A 20,795-nucleotide genomic window follows, 5' to 3' on the forward strand; every position below is an offset into this window, starting at 1 on the left:
CAACATAAACAACACTATTACTGTGAAAAGAGCTCTTCTTCCCTATATGAGCACAGGATAACTCACTTTATATTAAAGCCCATTTAAAGAGCATTAACTAATAGGGTGTGAGGTGCTTATAAGTCCTAATAAGATGCCTATTAATGTGTATTTTATGTTAATAGTGCCTTCATGCCTGTCAACAACATACTATGTGTTAGCTCCAGGAAGCCATGGATTACAGTAGTTTTAGGTACTTTTTATACTGTTCTAAAATCACTACTAAATCAAAGGCTTGCATAGCTACTACACTATGTTCTTGACTACTGTAAATTTATGCACTGTCATCATCCATCCTCATAGGCTGGCCCAAATTTTGAGACATCACACGATGTCCTGTTCTGTTCTTGCATCAGTAATGTGTGTGACGCAACGATGTGTGGACATCTTCTGTGTAAGCACCCAAAAGAATTGCAACCAAAGTCGAATGAAATTAAATGAGAGAAACTGACCATGCAGACACATTTATATAGAAGATGAGAAATCACTTCTAGTGAGTCACAAGTGGGTCTAGAGGCCTTACAGACCCTCATGCTATGTATTTGTGTCTCTCTTGCTGTTTTGGGTCCCCTGGCTCTCTGACAGCATCTTTTTTTTTTTTAAGTGTCTTTGTTTTTTTATTTCACCAGCTTTCCTGATAACCCTTAAAAATGTTGCATGCTGGAAAATATTTCAAAACAAATATTTATCAGTACAGCAGCAAGCGTCAATACAACAGAAATCCACGAATAAGTGACTTAGCATGAATCCAACAGAAACAGTGTGCCAAGCTGTGAAGAATACAGAAACACTGAGCATTTTAAAGCCTGTCTGGGTGGACACCAGGAAGCTGTCTGTTCAGCTAGAGTAACTTAAACGATCCGCGTGGTGGCCCGCGTGTGGATTAACAGCAGACCTTCTGTCTTCTCTCCAACATAAGTAGCTATGCAGACAGCTCCTCACAGCGTGTCACATGACAGAGCAAACTAATCAGTGGGACAGACTTAGTGCTGCAAAGTGAGCTATTAAGTTCAGTGGGGGTCAACAGATCACAAAACTGCAGGTGCAGTTTTGATAAAGACCAAAAGTGATCTTCATGCTAGGCTGAATCTTCATGCTTCTGCTTAAATTTTGGTCTGTGTCAGTTTCTGGGGACTGACTTGATTTTGGAACCAGGCTCAACTAATTATTCGAACAGTGATGGCTTCACTTTTCATCCCCAGATGTTGCTGGTTGCTTGATTTTAAGCAAAGATCGCTCCTTGGTTTAATTGCTACCACCCTAAAATAGTTTAATCTCCTACATATTCTCACATTACACATATAGATATGAACAAGCTCACTTACCGCAAAGCGAGCAACTCGTGGCCTGTCTTGTCGTCATGGCTCTCTACACGTTCTCCTGTGGAGAGAAAAGAGGAAAGATGGAGCGGTGAGATTTTAAATAACAGTAGAAACAGTTTTTTTTAAAGAAACGTTCCTTACGTCCACTAATCTTGGTGACCACTCTTTGTGCCAGGGCAGTGCTCTGTGCCAGCTGCTCCCTGAAGCTCTGACCCATGTAGTAGTCAATATCATTGGCCCGCAGGAGCTCCTCAAAAGCCTGAAAGTTGTTGACGTTTAGTGCATCTGTGAGAATCTGCTATGAACTTTGCTAGAACTTTATTCTCTCTCCATGTTGATAAAATGTAGAAAATATCACTGAATCAGTGAGTGTGTTTGCAGCACCTTGGTGGTGTCTCCCAGGTGTTGGGTCAGGATGTGACAGACTCCTTGCCCTTCTCTCATCCGCTGCCTCAGGTGGGACAGCTCACGAGCTTGAGCCTGGATCAGAGAGTTGTACTTCCTGCACAGACAATCAGCCGCCACAGGGACAAAATGCACCGCAGTGTTAAGGGAGATTAGTCTCGCTCTTATGTGCATACATCAACTGATTCTAGATAAAAAGTAAATGTGCAACACTGCCACTTTATCGCTGCTAACCTACCCAGGCCAGGTGGCACATTTCCCTTCTTCTGCTTGGCCTTTGCCCTCCAATCTGGTAGTTTTCAACTGAGCCTCCAGCGACGCGACTCGTTCCATCAGTTCTTGGAGCTCCCTGCTTGGCTTGGACGCTGGACGAGCCCCTTGGGTATCAGATAACCAGCCTTCATCCTCTTCCACACCACTCGGGGCTGGTGATCTTTCAAGCGCCCAGTTTACCTAAAGGGTGAGGATGAAAAGCAAAAAAAACCCCTGTTTTTTTAATTGTTTTTTCTTTAACATTAAATACATTTAAAGTACAGCATTTGTTGGTGAGTCAGTACCTTGCGGGGGGTGCGCTCCAAGCTGGAGGCGTAGTCGCTGGTCGCAGACAAAGACCGGACACGGAGCTGCAGTCCACGGATCACTTTGTGACAGCGAGTAAGCTGTGAGCGCAGATCCTGGACCAGATGCTGGAGAGACGCCGACTCATCCCTCATTTCATAAGCGCCTCTGCTACTGCTGCACCTTCCAGCGTACCAGCCACCACCCTCACAGTCCTGAGGATGGGACAGCGACGTGCACATCTCTAGGTCGTCAAACTCTGCAAGGAGGAGAGGTGAGACATGATTAATGAGAGTATCTTAAAGAGCATGTGTTTGGTCTAAAATGAATCAGATCTTTGTTCATCACCTGGGCTGCTGGTGTCTTCTCTCTCTGCTTCGTTCTCACTCCGGCCACAAGTTTCATAACCCAGATCCTGAAGATCCACCTGCACCTGCTTGTTGGCCTGCTGGACAGACGTCTCGGCTGCACAGACATGAGGCAGAACTTACTTCATTCCTTTATACCAAATAATTAAATATGTTTAAATGTATTTGTCTAACTCATCCCAGCCTTCCTTTATACATGCGCCTCAGAGTGACTCACTGAGCAGATCTCTGTACTCCTTCAGCTGTTCGGCCTGAGCTTGGACCGTGGCCTCAGACACCATCAGCCTCTCTTGCAGCTCTCTGTTCTCCTGCTGGCTCAGAGTCAGATCAGCGTGAAGACGAGACGCCTGTTCACGGAGGCCATCCTCTTTATCTCGCCAGAGCGCTCTGACCTGAGAGCTGTCACCGGCGACCGCTGTCTCCTGCAAAAGCAAAGCATCTAAGCAACACTGATGTGTAATCTTCACAGGCACATCATTTAATTATTTAGTCATACAGCATCTCTTGCACTGAAATATCACATATAACAAGACATTAACTGACTGTTTCTGATTCTTTTTTAAGAGCTACGTTTATATGTAAAACATGTCAATTAATATGATTACATTTAAACTTGTTAGTACAACTATTTAGTACACCTGGATTACTGATGATCCAATTATAAGCAGTATCAGACTAAATTAAATTTCACTAGTGACACTTTGTTGCCCTTCAATTGTTTCTAACATATTTTCCCATCTAAACTGTATATGTTACATTTAATGATCTGAGTACTGTTTCTGGTATTAAACTGTCTGGTCATTTTATTCTCTCTAACACTAAAGAGAATCACACTAAATCTGTAATAATGATCAGATAATGAGGGTATGATGTGTTACCGCTTCAGGTTGGTGTGTGACATGGTGAGATGTCAGTGTGCCCAGGTTCAGAGAGCATGGCCTCATGCAGTGCCTCTTCCCTGGCTCGTTGCTCAGACTAACACATGGAGGACCTCGCTTCCCCGCCGGCACCGGAGATGTTTCCAGTTCATCTTCTTCCTCAGTATCCTCTTCCTCCTCCTCCTCTTCTTCTTCTTCTTCTTCCTCCTCTTCTTCCTCCTCCTCTTCTTCTTCTTCCTGTTCTTCTTCTGGGCTCAGACTCTTCTCTGTGTTTGTCCCCACCACTCCAGCTCGTACTTGGTTTTCTTTCAGGGCCTGGTTCTCCCTTTGCAGCTTCTGCAGGGCACTCCTAGCAAAAGTCGAACAGAAGGACAAATAAGCATAATGGTGCCATCAAACACAGCACGATCAGGTAAACAATAAGTCATTTAAAGCAAATTACACACCTCATCTGAGCTACAGAGGTGTATCCATCCCTCTCCAGCTGTGACTTTATTTCTTCAAGCTCGAACTCGAGTGTCTTCTTTGCTTCATCGAGCTGCTTTACATCAGCTGTCTGGGACTGTGCCCCCCTCACCAGCCCTCGGGTCACACACTCAGGTCCTTGAGCCTTAACAGAAGCCTACAGAGTTAGAAATAATACTTCTTAGTTCTTACCCTTTAAGTCATGGGAGTAGGTGAGATGCTCTTAATGGTCACAGTGAAGTGTTAGTAAAAGCACTTTACCTGACCGGAGGTCAAACTTCTGGCATTCACGCTATCGTCATCCTCCTCTATGCTGTCTGTGAACTCCTCACTGCTGCCGTCTTCATCGTCTCCCTCTTCCTCCTCTGTGCTGAGCTCTGGAAACAAAATGACCATTTAGGGAAAGTATCCACTTGCTTTGGTTCTTTTCTTTAAATCTCAAACCCCCTGGTTTTCTCTCAGTCCTGTAGTTTTTAAGCCTCTCCCTCCTCGGCATCCACTCTATCCCATTCTTTCCACAGTCCTCTCTCTCTCTCCACTGAATCACCACTTTGGAAGTCATGGGACTTAAGGGAAATGTTATGTCATAAGTTGCAAGCCAGCCAAAAAACCGGTGCACTCAGTAACAGTGTGTGTGTGAAGGCCACTTTAAACACCTAAAAATGACACAACTGTAGCAGATTTAGAGTAACGACTGTTTGCAGGGATTAAAGGAGGTTGTTGTGACCGAGTACTGCATGTTCTCTTCTCTGTTCTGTTTTTAATATTGTATACGCACTCACAGAGAGAGCAGGAACATCAGGAAAGTGACTGAAAAGAATTTCTAAGGGAAACTGTTTTACATAATAGGCCTTCGCACGCACTGCGCAGAGCTACATGTGAATCATAGGTGTGGGTTTGTGTCTAGAGTTGCTCACTGCATTGTGGGGACATATTAAAGGATTGTTTCATAGTCAGAGCAAGTTTAACGGGTGCTAATTATCAGAATGTGTCCACCTTTAATGAAGCATACAGCACTAAATGTCTCTGTGTTGTTGGCGAGAGGGCAGGAAACTCAGCAAAACTGCTGAGGCAATACTGATTGAGTAATGTGTCCCTGCAGGCTTGACTGGTGTAATGTGGCACCCTGTTTACACACTGTGACACTACATAATGTCACCACATATGAGGAAGGTGTAGGAAGAGGGACTTGAATTGTATTTTTATTCAAGCTAGATCGTGAGGACACTGAGTGACCCGCCACACGGGCTTTGTGTTTATGAATATCTCACTGGGCATTACAGTGGAAGCCATGCAAACATGAAAACCATGCCACACTATCATGCATGAGGGAGGAAGGACATGAAGGAAAATTAATTGGGACCGAGTTTGTGTTAAGAATACATGTTGCTGTTTGTTGCCTTTGTATTTATACATTAAACGTTCTAGCACGTGTTCATATGGTTTTAAATTTACACTTTAGGACAAAAAAAGGCAAAGTTGAGAGGCTGAGGAGGGCGGGTAAATAATATTTCTACTCTGGGTAAAGGCTCAGAGAGATGATATATACTGTGGGTTGCTCTGAGGGGAAAGACGGAAGGTATGTCAAGGAATAAGTGGAGGATTTCAGGTTTCCTAATTAAACACAATAAAGAGAAATCCATAACAGAAGTGCTTTTGACAAAAAGCCAGCACATGTTTATTTTTGATGCATTTAAAACACAAAAAAAGAAGAAGTAGAAGGAGCTTTGACGGTGATTCCATCTGTGAGGCTAGATGAAAAGATCGGGGGCACAAAATCCCTAGAAAATGTACTCTACCTCATATAAATAATTCATATGCAAGGTTTATTTCTGGTGTTCACATCTCCTGTCATTAATAGAGAGCACTGTCTAGACTGTAGATTATCCTATCTCTGTACAAAGCTGGATCTAGAAGCAGAGCTGCTAAAAATATGCATATCATATAAAATTACTACAACATAAAGCATCTGCCAGCTTATATCTAAAACAACTAGCCTACTCTATCATGCATATCTATCAGAGCTAACACAGAACTAAAGGAAAGTACGAGGCCGTCTTTTTTGGATTTGTTTCCTGGGCCTTCGCTAAGCGTGCACAATCCTGCTGACAAACAGATGATATAAAACAAATGATGGATGGTGAGACGTTTCACTGTAAGGCATGAGCTTGAATTTCTCCACAAGACGTGACTTCACTGTGACAGTAAGGCTGGAAGAGCGACACCGGTGAGAGACAGTACACAGAAATGGCAATAGAGAACAATCGAGCTACAAAGCAATATGCAGGCAATCCTCAAAAAAAACAATATAAAAAACCCAACAGATTCACACCACACTCACAAAATATATTAATAAATTAAACTCTGAGTTGCACATTTTCACTTCATACCGTTAAGAGGAGTGTTTGTGTTATTTGGACAAAGCTGCCTGCACACTGAGGGTCAGATTTTGGCTTTTTTAAAATATAGATCTCTTTCTCTTACTTCAGGAACGCAATGTTTCATAAACCTGACCGTCAGTGGTTGGAGACAGCTCCATCTCACATTTAGAGTGTCACTGAGTGGTGCTGTGGTCACACAGAGCATCAGGTGACAATGGTGCTTGCAGCCTTGGAGGCTGGACCCTGCCCGTTCCCACCTCCAAAGTCAGGCTGCTTTTTAGCTGCCCTGTCCAGTAGCAGGGCCGTGTTACGGGTCCGAGACAGGACCTCCTCCAGCTGTCTGCGGAGTGCCTGAACTGAATCCAACTCCATGTGGAGGGCCTGGATCTTCTCTGAGCTGCTGCAAAATCAAAAAGACCAGAACAAAATGGTGTTTTTGAAAACAAAAAAGAAAGGACAAAAAAAAAAGCTTTGCAGGAATCCAGAGCGTCACAAGACCTGCGTGGAATTTCCCTACCTGTCACTCTTATGAATGTGAGTGAGATTTTGGTATAACCTCTTCTCTGCCCTCAAGGCGTCATTCAGCTTGCTGTACTCTGATACCAGCTGCTCCAGCACATGCTGAATCACAGTGGCGGGGAGGGTTAAAAAGGAGTAAAGTGGTTATTTCCTAAGGAATACAAATGTCTAAACACTGTCTAAGCGACTCGAAATGAAGCAATAATCATACTTTGTGATCAGTGTTGTCTTTTGTGGCATCTCCTTCTGACTGCTGGTGAGCTAAAGACAAACGCAGAGCAGAGATCTCCTTCTGCAGAAAAAGAACCCAAAGATGTGACTTAAAGATTAAAAAACATGAAATTTTAGTGCATCAGCTCAAGAGCTTCACTGATACCTGAGCCTCTGCCTCCTTTTTCAGCACCAGCTGCATGTCTTCCTTCAGAGCCTTAATCTCTGCCTCGCTCTCCTTGGAAAACGGCTGCATGGCCTCTTCCTGGGCCTTCATCAGCTCCTGACAGTGTGATAAAGTAGCCTGTGAACACCAGGTGTACAGGATCTATAGAAAGACAAACAGCCAAGGGAAAATGTCGGAGCAAGTACCTTGATAAAAGCCTCCTTCTCTTTAAGGAGACTCTGCAGATGCTCCGTCTCTCCTCCCGTGTCTCTCTGCTTGTCCCATCTCAGTTCATGCAGCTCCTGCTCTCTTTCTGACAGCTGCTTGCGAAGCTCCTGTAGCTGGCCAGTCCGCTCACTGATCACTAAGGAAAGCCTGTAGGAGTAGTCCTGAGAGAGAAAGATCAGGTTACACTTTATCTTCCTGAACCGCCTTTTTGTACGGCCCAAACCTATAATCTACCAGCTGCACTTCAATGTCACGATGTCGCCCACCTGCAGATACTGGTCTTTGGAGCTGAGAGTGCTGAGCAGATCCTGGATCTGTGCTTGGTGTTCCTTAGACTGCCGGCTGCGGTCTCCCAAAAGCTCCTGGAAGAGTTTCTCTTTCAGAGCCAACCGAGCCTTCAGCTCCTCCACAACCTCAGTGGGACCGGCCTGAACTCTGGCGACGAGGGCAGCTGTGAGATCCTGCACACGCACAACACAACAAACAGAGCAATTAGTAAGAAACTGGTGAGACAGGTTTGTCGACATGGGATGGTTTTTCAAAGCTTTGAACATTTACACCGCAAACAACTGAGAATAATTGAAACAGAAAGCTGTTGTAAATGTCAGTGTGTACCTGAGCCTCCTGGCTGCGTGTCTGTAGTGCTGCTTGTAGCTGGGTTATGATGGTGTCTTTCTCTCTCAGGGAGTTTCTCTCCTTCTCGTCGCTCTGCTGCTTCAACCACTGGAGGTTCCTGTAGGCCTCTGCTGCCTGCTCCAGCTCCAGCTCTTTACCCCGCACCAAACCGTCAAGACTCTGGTGGTCACGATCACCAAAAATATATCAGTGCATAACTTTAGATACTGAGTAATATGTTTAATGCTATAAAACCTGAAGCATGAAATAACTGCCAGAAAAATTCAATTTTCTTGAAAATGGAGAGTTTACTGAGCGTTATGACAACTAAAAAAAATTCAGTTTATTCACAATTTATTAAATATGATGCACTTGGCTTATTGGTTCAAGCTTGTTTTAAACTGTGAGCTTTAATCTGCATAATATGTATGTTCTAGTATTTCCACACCAAACAGTTCGGACATGATGATGCTGCGTGTCGCGAGCGTACCGTGATGGTCTCCTCGTTGTTGGACAGAATGCAGCGGAGTCTCTCCAGGTCTCGCTCCTTCTCTCTCAGAGCCAGCTGCAGCCTCCTCACCTGGCCCTCACGCTCCTCCACACAGTGGAACTTGTCATCGATGGATTGCTGCAGGCAGCGATGGAAAAGCATCCTCAACCTTCACCGTGTTCTTTGCACTTCATAGTTTTGTAGTTTACTGCATAAAATGTTTAGCTATGCAGTAGCTAACGCCGAGAGATTTAACACATGCTTTTCATCGTCACCTTTTTAATTCATATATTTCTTCCCACTGCAGTAAAATATTACTGCACACTGACCTTTTGGTGTGTGAGTCTGTATTGCTGTGTGCCCATGACTCTTGACTGATACTCGTTTGTGACTAAAAGCCTTCCCACTGTCCCGACAATGAATGCACATCAGTTTGTGAGGCGAATGTAACCGTGGCTAAAATGAGTTGTTTTCAGTATCTGCCACAAGTTTCAATCCCTGCTGTGAATCTGTGTGCTTGTTTACCTCCAGAGCTCTGTCTCTTTCTTTAATGCGCTCCCTCAGTTTCTCAAGCAGGGCGTCTCTTGGATTTGGTTTGGCGCTTCCTGTTGATTCCACCATCTCTGAGTACTCCTACAGATTAATATATTTTTAGATGGGCTAAAAAAGAAGTGTGTGTGTGCCTAATATATATATATATATATATATATATATACTGTATGAATATACACAGTATATATATTATGTAAGCAGACTGTGTGGAATTGTGCATGTCACCTGCAACTGTTGCTCCTTGTCCTGCAGAGCGCTTTTGAGCTGTGCGACGCTCCGGTCTTTCTCCTGCGTCACAGCGTGTTTCTCTGCTTCGCTCTCTTTTAAAGCTGCTTCTTTGGCCTGAAGCTCAGTGCGAAGTTTGTGAAGGGCGCAGCGCAGGTCCTGCAGTAGAAAGAAAGTATGTTAAACGTGCTGTGTAACATGTTAGGTTTACTCACACTGTCACAACCAGACTGACCTGATTGTGTTTTTCGGTGACCTCTCTGTGCTGCAGTGCCTCCTGTAGATCTGAGTTTAGTCTCTCCCTGAACCTCATCAGGTCATCGGCTTGCCTCTGGCTCTGTCTCAGACTCCTCTGGCTGGCCTCCAGCTCCAGTCCAAGAGAGAACAGGGAGCTCTGCACCCCGACCAGCTCGCCCTGCAGCTGAGCCAGCGCCAAGGACTCGCTAACTCCTGCCGGAGCCTGAAGAGAGGAACGACCACAGACCAAGGTCAAAAACACAACATGTTTTCACACTGAGGACAGCATTTACATTTTTGATTAAAAAACAGGTCAAAAGTTTCACCTTGCTTTGAGCAAGCTGGCTGTGATGAGCTATTTCCTGCAGCTTGCAAAGTGTGGTGTTCTGCCCTTCAATCAGCTGGTACAGCTCCTGGGCCTTAGAGCAGAATCAGCACATTTACAACAGGTTTACAAATCACGTCACAGCGATCCTTGATTAGGTACAAACAGACACACACCTCGCTGTCTTTGGTGCTGAGAGACTCTGTGAGGCCCTGAATGGTTCTTTCCTGACTCTGAGAGGCCTGGCGAAGCGAACGTAGCTCGCACTCCATCTCACTCAGCTTCTCCTGCAGCTTCTACAGACGGAGGCAGAAAGGTTAGGTTAGGCTGCCATCAGCCTGATGCACAATAAAAGAACATATCCAGCTGCTGTAATGTGTTTTAATGAGGATCACCATGTTGTTGGCCTCGCTCTCCTGGATTTTGGCCTGCAGGGATTGGACCTGGAGCTGGGCCTTCTGCAGCTCGCTGACACACTGACCGGCCGCACACTCATACTGGTTGAGCTGGCTCTGCTGCTCTTCAACAAGACTCTGGAAAAGGTTAAGACATCAGAGTTTAACCTTATAAAATCTATTCACAATATCTTTTAGCTGAATTATTTTTAGAAAACACATTTTTCTCAAATTCATAAAAAATAGAAAGCCTTCATAACCACCACAGCATATTACGTAATACTTTTTGTGCACAAGATACATAAACTCTGTTCATTCGTGTGTGTGCTATGACAAGGAAAGAACCACTCGAGTGGTTTATGAGCATCTGCATGCATGAGTGAGTTTACCCAAAGTGCTCTGTGCTCCTGCTACATACCAGCATATAAATGATTTCAACTTCAGGAAGAATATCACTATGTGTTTGCCGTTTGGGTGATGCAACTCAGAGTTTTCATATTAAGATAGAAGGTGGTCTTATCATGAAATAGTGTGACTTTAGTAGCCAACCAGTATTGAGATGACAGAGTGGTCTGACATCGCGTGGATCACTTTGCCTCAAGGGCTCTGAGTGAAAATAGGGCAGTAGTGGAGTCACTTTGTCTTAACGTCTCCCCATATCTAACCTAATTCACTGAGCACTCCCCGCTCAGCGATCACATGCTCGTAGTAAGGGAAAAACACAGGCTTCAGACAAATCCATACCCCCTACAAGGTATTACAGAGGAGTAAGAGAAATTAGACTTTTTTTATGTGTGCACACTCACGCACACAGACTAGCTAATTAGGCCATGCTACCTACACCTGACTGCTTGTGTAATGTATAGTGTTACCACACAACTAAACATGGCTGCACGCTACTGAAGCTCAGGTCCTTTGGGGTGAGAGCTAACTGCAGAGGCTGTGTGTAGCTGGATTATGTGGATAGTTAAGCTAAAATGTGGTGATAATGGTTTTGTGGGCAGACCGCGGTGTCAAACATCAAAGCCTGTCAGGCTGGTTCAGGCAGATTACTGCAGATGTAGCAAGTTTGCTCATCAAAGGCCAACTTCATTACTGTACCAAGCGCCGTCACTCTGCACTAATGAAATTCGTCTTTTCGCCGACATCCCCATTCCGATCAAGGTTTTGTACCTGGTGGGGAGGAGGAGGAGGATACTCTTTGTACAAATCTTCAAACAATTTCTCCAAGTCTGCCAGGTTCAGATCCTGATCCAGCCCAGTGTCCACTCTGATCAGAGGGGTATCCAGCTCAGGTGTTGGCGTGTGATTGTATCTTTCTCCGTTTGGGCTTCCATAAGGCATTCCCATAACGGGATCGGTAAAGGACAACCTTGTGCCCCCGTTGCTGGAGCTTCGTCTGAGAAAGACTGGGAGCTTGCTCCCTTTTGTGCTCCGGACTGGCCGGTAGACAGCACAGCTTTGCAGCAAAGAGAGGGCTAGAGAGAAAGTGCGTCTAGGAGAGGCTTGGCCAAGTGGAGCTCCCATGTGCTCCTCAGAGAGGGAGTCAGATATCTGGTCTTCGATTGCATCCACTGGGGAGCTCAGGGATCCATCTGTTATGGCTCCAGGCTGAATATATTCCTCAGCTGCCTCCAGGGATGCTACAGAGGGGCTTGAGCTGGCTCGCCCAGCTAAAGTGCGATCACTATCTGAGGTCCTCGAGGGGTCCTGAGATCCAGGAACTAGAGTCTGAGAGGAGGTGATGTCTTCTGAATCTTCCATATTTTTCATCTCTCCTTCTCCACCTGCACCACCTCCAGTCACACTTCCCCCAACCACACTGGCTGAATATCTGGTTGATGGCCCACAAGAAATACTCCGGGCCAACTTTCTGGGCACCTTACAGACAGCTTCATAATCAGAGTCTGCCACCCGCCAATAAGAACATCCCCGGCACCTTCTGGGAGTGCTGGGCGTACACCGTTGTGAGCCTTCAACTGCAACCTCTGACCCTTTAGCAGCAGGACATTGAGGATGGTGGTGATGTTGGCAGTCCAGGCTGTCATCTGCCCAGGACTCATACAAAGAGTAGACTAAATCCTCCTGGAGCAGGGCGCAATACTTTGCATGAGTTAGCCCTGAAATATCCACCATCCCATCCCCTGGTCCGTCATCACTTCCACTTAATGTTACAGCCCCTTCATCTGAATTGGTTTTCCGATAGAGCCCGCTGATGCACTGCCTCAGTCGATGCTTCTCCTGCAGGAGCCGCTGCAACCTCTCGATGGACAGGGCCTCCACACGAGCGATGACTGTGTCGAAGCGGTACATGCGGTCCAGCATGAAGGTGCACTTGGAGCAGGCAAACTCTCCTCTGCCATCCCGGGTCAGCTCGTGCCCCACAGCATAAGAGAGCAGCACGTGCAGGTTGAGTTTGGCAGCAGGATGGAAGATCCATTTTCGCTGGTTGCCACAGAGCTCCCGTCCACAAATACGACACACCTCCTTCATCTTGAGATCAAACATTACACAGTATTATAGTTATCAGGGAGGAGCAGAACATCTTATTTACTCTAACATGAGGATGTGAGGAAACATGGATCCTCAGAATGACTGCGCTGCTTTATAAACAGCAAGAAGAGTCCAGCTTCAGAGCAAGCACTGATGTCAATAACATAAACAGGACAGTGTAATGCTCCTAATTGAACCGAGTCCATGCTATGACTTCTAAGTCCATGATAAATTAAAGGAGGTAGACAAAAAAGAGCTTGTAAGATCAGTTTATACTGTAGCTGTGATCCAAAGACATCCAGGATCCCCGTTCATCTGATGGAGGGGCAGGTGAATCGCAATGGCGCACACTGGTCAGGTAATGTCTCGTGAATCAGACGCAGTATTTATCTTTAAAGTGTCCTCACGCTGTCAAAAAAACAAACATCGCATCTCTCATTTCCCAACACAGCCGCACGTGCCTCTGCACCATCACGGAGGCGCGAGCCGCTCCGAACGACGACAGGTTCATCGTGACCGGGAAGCGACGGGATCTACTGCCCAGTACGCGGAAACCGAGCAGTAACAGGCGTCCGAGGATGATCCTCTGACTCTTCCGGCGGCGTCTGTGTCCCAAACAAAGGCTGTCTGTTCATCTCAGAGCTGTTACAGCAGCTACAGGCAGAGATACGACACACCGGACTCCAGTCGGATGTCCTCCAGTCAGATAACGAAGCGCCTGCCCGAACCAGACCTGCAGCGTCGGAGCGCACCATTCAGGGAAAACGAGGGGGAGTTGAGAAGCCCGGTGAAGACGTTCAGAGATGCTCGCAGTTTAACTCCCGCTGAGATACCGGTTCAAAACATAGACACTTTCGTTTTAAAACGCATATTTAAATTCATCCCTAAATAACATCTCCTCTATTTTGGGTTTATTTGTAAACAGGAAAGAGAGTCGCTCCCCCGGGTGTCTGCTACTTCCTCCTACCCGGTTTGCTAAGCTCCGTCCGCCTGACTGAACAGGTGAAAAGCCCAGTAGCATGACGCTAAACTATAAAATTAAACGTCTCCAAGTTATATTTGTTTTATACAATTCACATTAGCTGTATTAGCATGGTCGCATGCTAACCCTTAAAGTGGGTTTTTATTGAGGATGAATGAAAAAGAACAACAGTGCACACATTTATATTAAACAGCTGCATTTTATAAAATAAAATATAATATTATCTAATAACCAGTTGAATTATCAGCGAAGGCAAGTCAACCTGGGGACTCAAATCACTCCAGACATTCATAAATATTATGACACAGCCCATCTCTCTCTCGCTCTCGCTCTCTCTCTCGCTCTGTCACACGCGCGCGCGCGCACACACACACACACGGGCGCGCGCGAAACTATTGTACATTTCTTTAAGCATTAATAATTTAGAATTAACAAGACCACTACACGCAATTATAAACTAAAGAAAAGACATCCGAGGTTAATAAATGTATGCTCTGTTTCTTCCAGAGTCCCCTTCCTGACCTTTATTCCTTCCGTCGTCAGGCAGACGCTTTGCAGAGTAAAAATAGAAGATATCACATACTAATCAATAAATACAGATAACAGAAAACACCTGTGTTGCAATGAGCCAGCGATGCTGCATATGAAAATAAACTCTTAATAGAGTTTTTTTATCAGAAATCAAATTGTGTGTCATTAACTAAATTAATAATTTATTAATTAATAATAATAATAATAATAATAATAAAAATAATAATAATAATAATAACAATAGATACACTGACACACTTAAAAACACAATTAACTGCCCTGCTATTAACAAACGTATCAAACATCATTATATGATTATAACACAATTGCCATGGTGACTTTAGTCTGTAAATAGTGTCATGTTAGACCAGCACAATATTATTACAATTATTTTCTGTTGCCATGGTGCTGATATTTCAACAATGGTTGGACTGTAATGACCAAACAACCAGAGCTTTATCCTGCATTTGACCATGTAAGTTCAGCTCTGCAGCGGCTATGATTTTTGTTTGCCCGAGGGTGCACAAACAGATGGTCACACTGTGAGTTCCAAGCAGATATATGCAGTGTGAAGCCTGCCGTGTACCATTTTTCTCTCTGAAAGCAGCCGTACTGCGTCAGAGCAGAGAATGAGACTGGAAATCCTCACTAATGTGTGCTTCAAAGTCTTTGATTGCTGATTTTGTGAAGACTAATTGCTGAACCTGAGTCATTTTCTCTAAAATTAGGTTTAGCTGCAGAGGGCCATATGCGGGAAGGATGCAACCGAAAATGTTTTTCTTTCAGATTTAATGAGAACTCGAATGCTCATAACTACTATGAAACGTCTCGCTTTTTAACTGCTTCAGAGGTCTACACTTATGCATGTTATTCCTGACAAAGAGATCCTGGAAATAAATATGTTACAAGGTTTCAGATTATATTCATGTCCAGCCTGCTGTTCTCTGCAGACAATTATTGGCTAAGTGTCTGTGTTGTCCGGGGAGCTAATTATGAGCTCTTATGGCAGGTGTCTGTCTGAAACAACACAACCTGATATCAGTGTCGGGGGTCACCGAGCACTCAAAGGTCAATCTGACCTATCGATATTTTGGCTGAAACCAGAACTGCTAAACTGCTAACCAGTGAGACGCCTGCATGCACACACGTACGTGAAGGATGGCTCCTCATGGAAACGTGCGCACACACACACACAAACCCAGTTAAATTCATTCTTACATGCTCTCTTCTGATGTTTGTGAGGACATGTAAACAAAGCTGTGGTAAGAACACACAACAACAGTTTCTTCCACTGATTTAGAAACCAATTCAGCAATACGGAAGAGGCATATAATATATATAGCATGTATTATATACAGTTGCACATATATACTGTACTTATACTTCAAAAACAATCATCTTCTTCTGATTTTGCAAAGTCAAACAGCCTCGTGAAAATTTGAATATCAGCTTTTAAACACATGAGCAGTCTGAATCCAGCTAACAATTTTCATATATACCACGTGCCACACTCAGAGGGTTGCTGATCATATGCAAATTCCACTGTTACCCTAGTAACTAAATGCTGTGCCGTAGCGCAGCTGCCATTGCTGCCTCAGCTTTTTTTCCCCTTTCACTGCACACTGACCGAGGCACACACTCACTCATACACACATGCTTTTACCCATACGTGTGTCCCGTCTGAAATCTGAACAGAGAGCCTGCCTAACAAGTACATTTGCATCCTTCATTCAGAAATGATTTACAAGTTAAAACGCCTGCACAGCCTCCCTGAAAACAAAACTCGCCTGACAACAAATATGTTTGCAGCAAATGCTGACAAATTCAAATACAGAGAAGCACCGCTGCACAGGTTCAGTAAGGCTAAACACACACTGTGTTCTTAAGTATTAATCCCTACAAGATCTCTACTCAACAGGGTAGAGATTCTGTCCAGGTTACAGTGAGTTGCTGTTCAAGTAATAGTCCCTCTCCATTCGTAGTTTCATCATGCATCAGGAGAGAAGTGTGCCCTTGAGGATGTCACTGCAGCTGAAGCCTGTAAATGTAATGAGATTCTGGCACTTCTCGTGATGAGATAAGCCCCCAGTAAGATGGCTCTCGCTACCACTAGAATCCTTAAGCAATACACTATATATTACAGCCTCAAAAAGCAAAGTAGTTTTCTTTTTTCTGCCTCATGGTCCCTTTCTTCTACACAAATGTAGTTTCAGCTTAGTTTCAGAGTATTTTACTTATTTTTACTCATGATATTGTTATGAGATCGCTCTTTGAGCTTGGTTATGAGGATGTCTTGCTGCTATTTTACCTTTTTCAGTGATAAAATCGGGTAAAATGTGGTCCTATACCACAAACACACTCACACTGTACGCACTGTAAAAATTCTTAAATACTATAGATCATTTCTTATTGCCTACAAATAATTTAGCTGTGTGTCTGTGCTAGTCATATCAATGCAATGTGTCACTTGTCCATAAGGAGGCAGAGTCTATCAAAATATTCTTCACTCAGTCTGCTGTGTGAAACCGCTCTCACACTTTGGATAGAACATAACAGCTGAAAGCTAATGATCCAGCACCGTTTTAAATACTAAAATCCACATACCTGCATCTCCTGCTCGATGCGCAGCCTCTCTTGACCAAGTTCCTCCTGGTAGAACTGTGTAAAAGAAAACAGAGGTTAAAATTATCAAGAGAAAAAACTAATAGCTCCAGCCAATCCAGGAATACACACAGAAAAAAGAAAGGAGAATTTTGCATCTAATATATTTCTATATTATATTATTTTGTATTTGTGACACTGTTTTAATCATATCCATGTGTTTAAGTGTTATTTGGTGCATGCAGCAGCTCTTGCAATCTACATGAATAGCTGGTAAAATATGGCTGAGGCATGAACACATGCTGCTTTAAGGATGTCTTTCTAGAACAGAAGTCTGGCCAGAGGAGACATGGTGGTCCAGAGGAATGCAGTAACATTAGACGGCTTATATAAAGTATCCATGGTTTTGCATTTCACACATGCACCTCAGGGTCCATTATAATATAATATATAATATACTGCTCCAAAAATACATAAAATATGTAATAAAATAAAGGAACACATTTTAATCAGCATAAATCATCAACTCAGTTAAGCTTCTAGGATATTGATGTGGTCATTTAAGTAACCGAGGGGTTGTTAAGCAGTTTCAATTCCTTTGGTCTTAAAGGAATTAACCATAATTGCACTGGAGGGACAACAATGAGACACCCACCCCCAAATGATTTTACAGGTGGAGGCCACTGACATCATCTTTTCTGACGTTTATCACTAGTTTTGCATTGGCTAAAGTCATTAACATAAGGTGATACCTGGACACCGCGAGGATGGAAGGTTTGCTGTGTCTCTCAGCACAGTCTCAGGAGCATGCAGGAGATATACAGTTATTCTAGGAGAGCTGCACAGGGCTGTAGAAGGTCTTTAACCAATCAGCAGGACTGGTATCTGCTCCTTTGTGCAAGGAGAAATGGGATGAGCACTGTCAGAGCTAGAAAAAGACTTCTAGCAGGCCACTGGTGTGGCCTCTACAGGGTAGGCAACAGCCCCCTGACTGCCATTAGGTATTGATGAAATCCTTGTACCCATTGTCAGGCCCTACGCTGGTGCAGTGGGTCTTGGGTTCCTACCGGTGCATGACAATGCCCTGCCTCATGTAGTGAGGGTATGCAGGCAGTTCCTGGAAGATGAAGGAATTGATACGCTTGACTGGCCCCCACACTCACGTGATCTAAATCCAGTAGACCACCTCTGGGACATTATGCTTTGGTCTGTATGATGCTGCCAGGTTGCACTTCAGACTGCCCAGGAGCTCAGTGATGCCTTTGTGCAGATCTGGGTCGAGATGCCCCACAGACACCACCTGTCATCTCATTAAGAGCATGTCCTGATGTTGTCAGGCATGCATACAACCACTTGGGGGTCAAACAAACGACTGAGTACCACTTTGAGTTGTCGTAATGAAATTTGGCAAAATTTCGAGGATGAACCTGTCACATAAATTTTGCACTTTTTCACTGTGTCTTTGAAATCAGACCTCTGCAGGTTGATAACTTTCATTTCTATCATCTTTTCCATCATGGCATCTTTTCATTCTTAAAACATTACCCAGTCCAGGTCATGATAGATATCCAGCATGTTTTTCTCCATCTGAGATGTGTCTTCAAAGTGTTCCTTTAATTTCAGTAAGAAATTTAAGACCTGGCTTCAGAGGGGTTTTTTTTAATGTAAAATTTAACTCATATGTACCTCAACATCCTTGTCCTTCTGCAGCAGGGAATTAGATAGCTCATGAACTTGTCCCTCCAGCTCTTCCACCCTGAGTGTGAGTGTTGTCTTCTCTCCACACAGCTCAGTGATGTGGACCTCCTTAGTGCGAAGCTCTTTAGTTAGCTCCTCTATTAACCTGAAAGCAGAAAGAGAACCAGTCAGTGACATAGAAGGATGGATTTCTTCTCATGTTCTCCAGAACTGAGTAGTTTCTTACCTGTCTTTGTTGTTAGATGGTGACAGGATATTTGGAGGCCTTTCATCCTCTGGGATTTCCTCCATCGCGGCATCTAAGGAGAGGAGGGAAGCATGGGATTGTGATCCAGCCAGCGAGGCCATTCGTTCGGCCTCGCTGCGAGCCAGCTGGGCCTCCTGAAAGAAACATGCACCAAAGCAGTTAAGATTTGGGAAGATTGGCCACTATCACAGAGTATCCCCAAGTGTCAGTATTACAGCAGCAGACCAACCTCCTGCAGGAGCTGAATCTTTGCCTCAAGCACCTGCTGCATGTGGTCAATTTCCTGCTGTCTCTCTTGACACCGTCTCTGTAGCTCTGCCTCATTGTGATTGGTCAGGCTCTCTGCTGTTGTGCTGAAGAAGAAAAGGACATCACAGTCTAATCACAAAATCAATCAGATAGCAGATAGCCCACTGTATATGAGGTTTGGACTCCAATAACCAGGTCATTTGGATCTGGTCAAAATAAATTGAATAAACTGTCATAGTTTAAAATGCAGGGTACATCCAAGTCATCCCTCTCCTGCAATGCTAACACAGTCAGGCTTAAAACAATCAGGCTTACAACACATATTATATATGTTATCATGCAAAAAGGCCTAATAAAATATCTAATCTTACACTTTGAATTGAGTAGCAGCTTATTTAATAAGAGATTTAAAACCCCAGCAGCAGTTTACACACAGATCTAAATGTTGTCCGGGGGGTGTCATTTTTAGAGCATGAGGGAAATATTAGTGAGAGCCAAGACATAATATGATGTCATAGGTTTTCTGTCTGCTACATTGCTCATGGGATTTCCTTAGCCCCTTCCACTAATAGCAGAGATTAAGTAGCACACCACCCGTGGTGTTTATTGTCATAGAAGGGATGATCTCATAATATAAAAGGGTTGATATTTGTAGGGTTGTGCATGAAAAGCAGAATTTTATCCCTTTTATTAGTAGCCTGGACTTTCACCGTTAACTAGAGGCTTGTATCGTAAGGATGTCAATTTGCTGTACCTGCTGTTACCTGCAGATGTGTGCGATAAAATACTTAGCTGACACACTCAGCTGAAGGTAAACGTCCACCAAACATGAACAATTTAAACTTTAATCTGAAATTTCTCACACACGCCCTGATACTTTATATTTCTGTGCCAGCACATTTGGTGTGTCATGCGATGTCTGACTCCTTTGGACTCCAGCTGTGCAAGCATCTCTCTATATCACTTAGTGAGTCAACAGCGGTATCCCAGAATTCCTGCTCCCAGAATGGCACACGCCACCCTGACGCCACGAGTCCTCTTCTGGACCCTGTCTACATACATTTTTAACTTTATCCACCACATGCAGCAGCTCAGATAACTGGGATATTCTGAACCCATCTGAGCAACGTAAGTGTCTCATGGACAAGTGTCCTTTATGTCAAGTGGACATTCAGGCTGTTCAGACAGCCCACACATCTCTTTTATAATCTTGGTGGGTCAACAACTACCATAAAACTGTTGCAACATATGCTGTACAACCAGACATAATGATGATTAAAAAATACACAAGTATGCCTCAGTTTTTCTACATGATAATAAAAAAATTCTACTGCAGTAAATTAAAGAAATCTGCCAGCGTGAGAAAAAGAATGCACACGCTGCAGAACTCCAGATTCCTTATTTACTGAGCGCACCTGTTCTTCATCAGACAATGAAACACCAAACAGCACCCTCGTAAATCACCTGTGAATGGTCACATGACCAATTACATCCAATCAAAAATCAGTTCTTATATAGGACAAACAATGCTATGGTTGGTGTTTCATGTCTGATGAAGAGCAGCTGGGCTCGAAAAGCTGTTCCATGCAATAAATTAGGACTCTAGAGTTCTGCAC

At 44.1% G+C, this 20,795-nt stretch overlaps 1 protein-coding gene across 12 annotated transcripts in view; it reads right to left on the reverse strand.

The window, feature by feature from the left end:
• The window catches only part of LOC146648235 (myomegalin), a 56,722-nt gene that overhangs the window by 16,058 nt on the left and 19,869 nt on the right, over positions 1-20,795 (reverse strand). For 8 of the 12 annotated variants that reach the window (XM_085389841.1, XM_085389837.1, XM_085389836.1 and 5 more), the window contains exons 1-25: positions 11,552-13,585; positions 10,379-10,516; positions 10,160-10,279; positions 9,985-10,077; positions 9,657-9,881; positions 9,422-9,580; positions 9,170-9,277; positions 8,645-8,782; positions 8,155-8,334; positions 7,806-8,000; positions 7,518-7,700; positions 7,312-7,428; positions 7,147-7,227; positions 6,934-7,037; positions 6,674-6,816; positions 4,297-4,412; positions 4,017-4,192; positions 3,571-3,919; positions 2,910-3,114; positions 2,673-2,789; positions 2,324-2,583; positions 2,005-2,219; positions 1,746-1,863; positions 1,503-1,620; positions 1,365-1,419 (exon numbers count right to left, since the gene is read on the reverse strand). In XM_085389841.1, coding sequence (XP_085245967.1) covers positions 1,365-1,419; positions 1,503-1,620; positions 1,746-1,863; positions 2,005-2,219; positions 2,324-2,583; positions 2,673-2,789; positions 2,910-3,114; positions 3,571-3,919; positions 4,017-4,192; positions 4,297-4,412; positions 6,674-6,816; positions 6,934-7,037; positions 7,147-7,227; positions 7,312-7,428; positions 7,518-7,700; positions 7,806-8,000; positions 8,155-8,334; positions 8,645-8,782; positions 9,170-9,277; positions 9,422-9,580; positions 9,657-9,881; positions 9,985-10,077; positions 10,160-10,279; positions 10,379-10,516; positions 11,552-12,886 — 5,048 coding nt within the window. In that variant the 5' untranslated portion in view covers positions 12,887-13,585. Of the gene's footprint in view, positions 1-1,364; positions 1,420-1,502; positions 1,621-1,745; positions 1,864-2,004; positions 2,220-2,323; positions 2,584-2,672; positions 2,790-2,909; positions 3,115-3,570; positions 3,920-4,016; positions 4,193-4,296; positions 4,413-6,673; positions 6,817-6,933; positions 7,038-7,146; positions 7,228-7,311; positions 7,429-7,517; positions 7,701-7,805; positions 8,001-8,154; positions 8,335-8,644; positions 8,783-9,169; positions 9,278-9,421; positions 9,581-9,656; positions 9,882-9,984; positions 10,078-10,159; positions 10,280-10,378; positions 10,517-11,551; positions 13,586-16,988; positions 17,043-18,671; positions 18,829-18,909; positions 19,065-19,159; positions 19,284-20,795 lie in introns of those variants that run through there. The other 4 variants (XM_085389843.1, XM_085389844.1, XM_085389845.1 and 1 more) reach the window with 2 other exon arrangements.

Source organism: Rhamphochromis longiceps, linkage group LG18, assembly GCF_057381845.1.
Source record: "Rhamphochromis longiceps isolate RC_006_pf linkage group LG18, R_longiceps_female_GT1.1, whole genome shotgun sequence".
NCBI lineage: Eukaryota > Metazoa > Chordata > Actinopteri > Cichliformes > Cichlidae > Rhamphochromis > Rhamphochromis longiceps.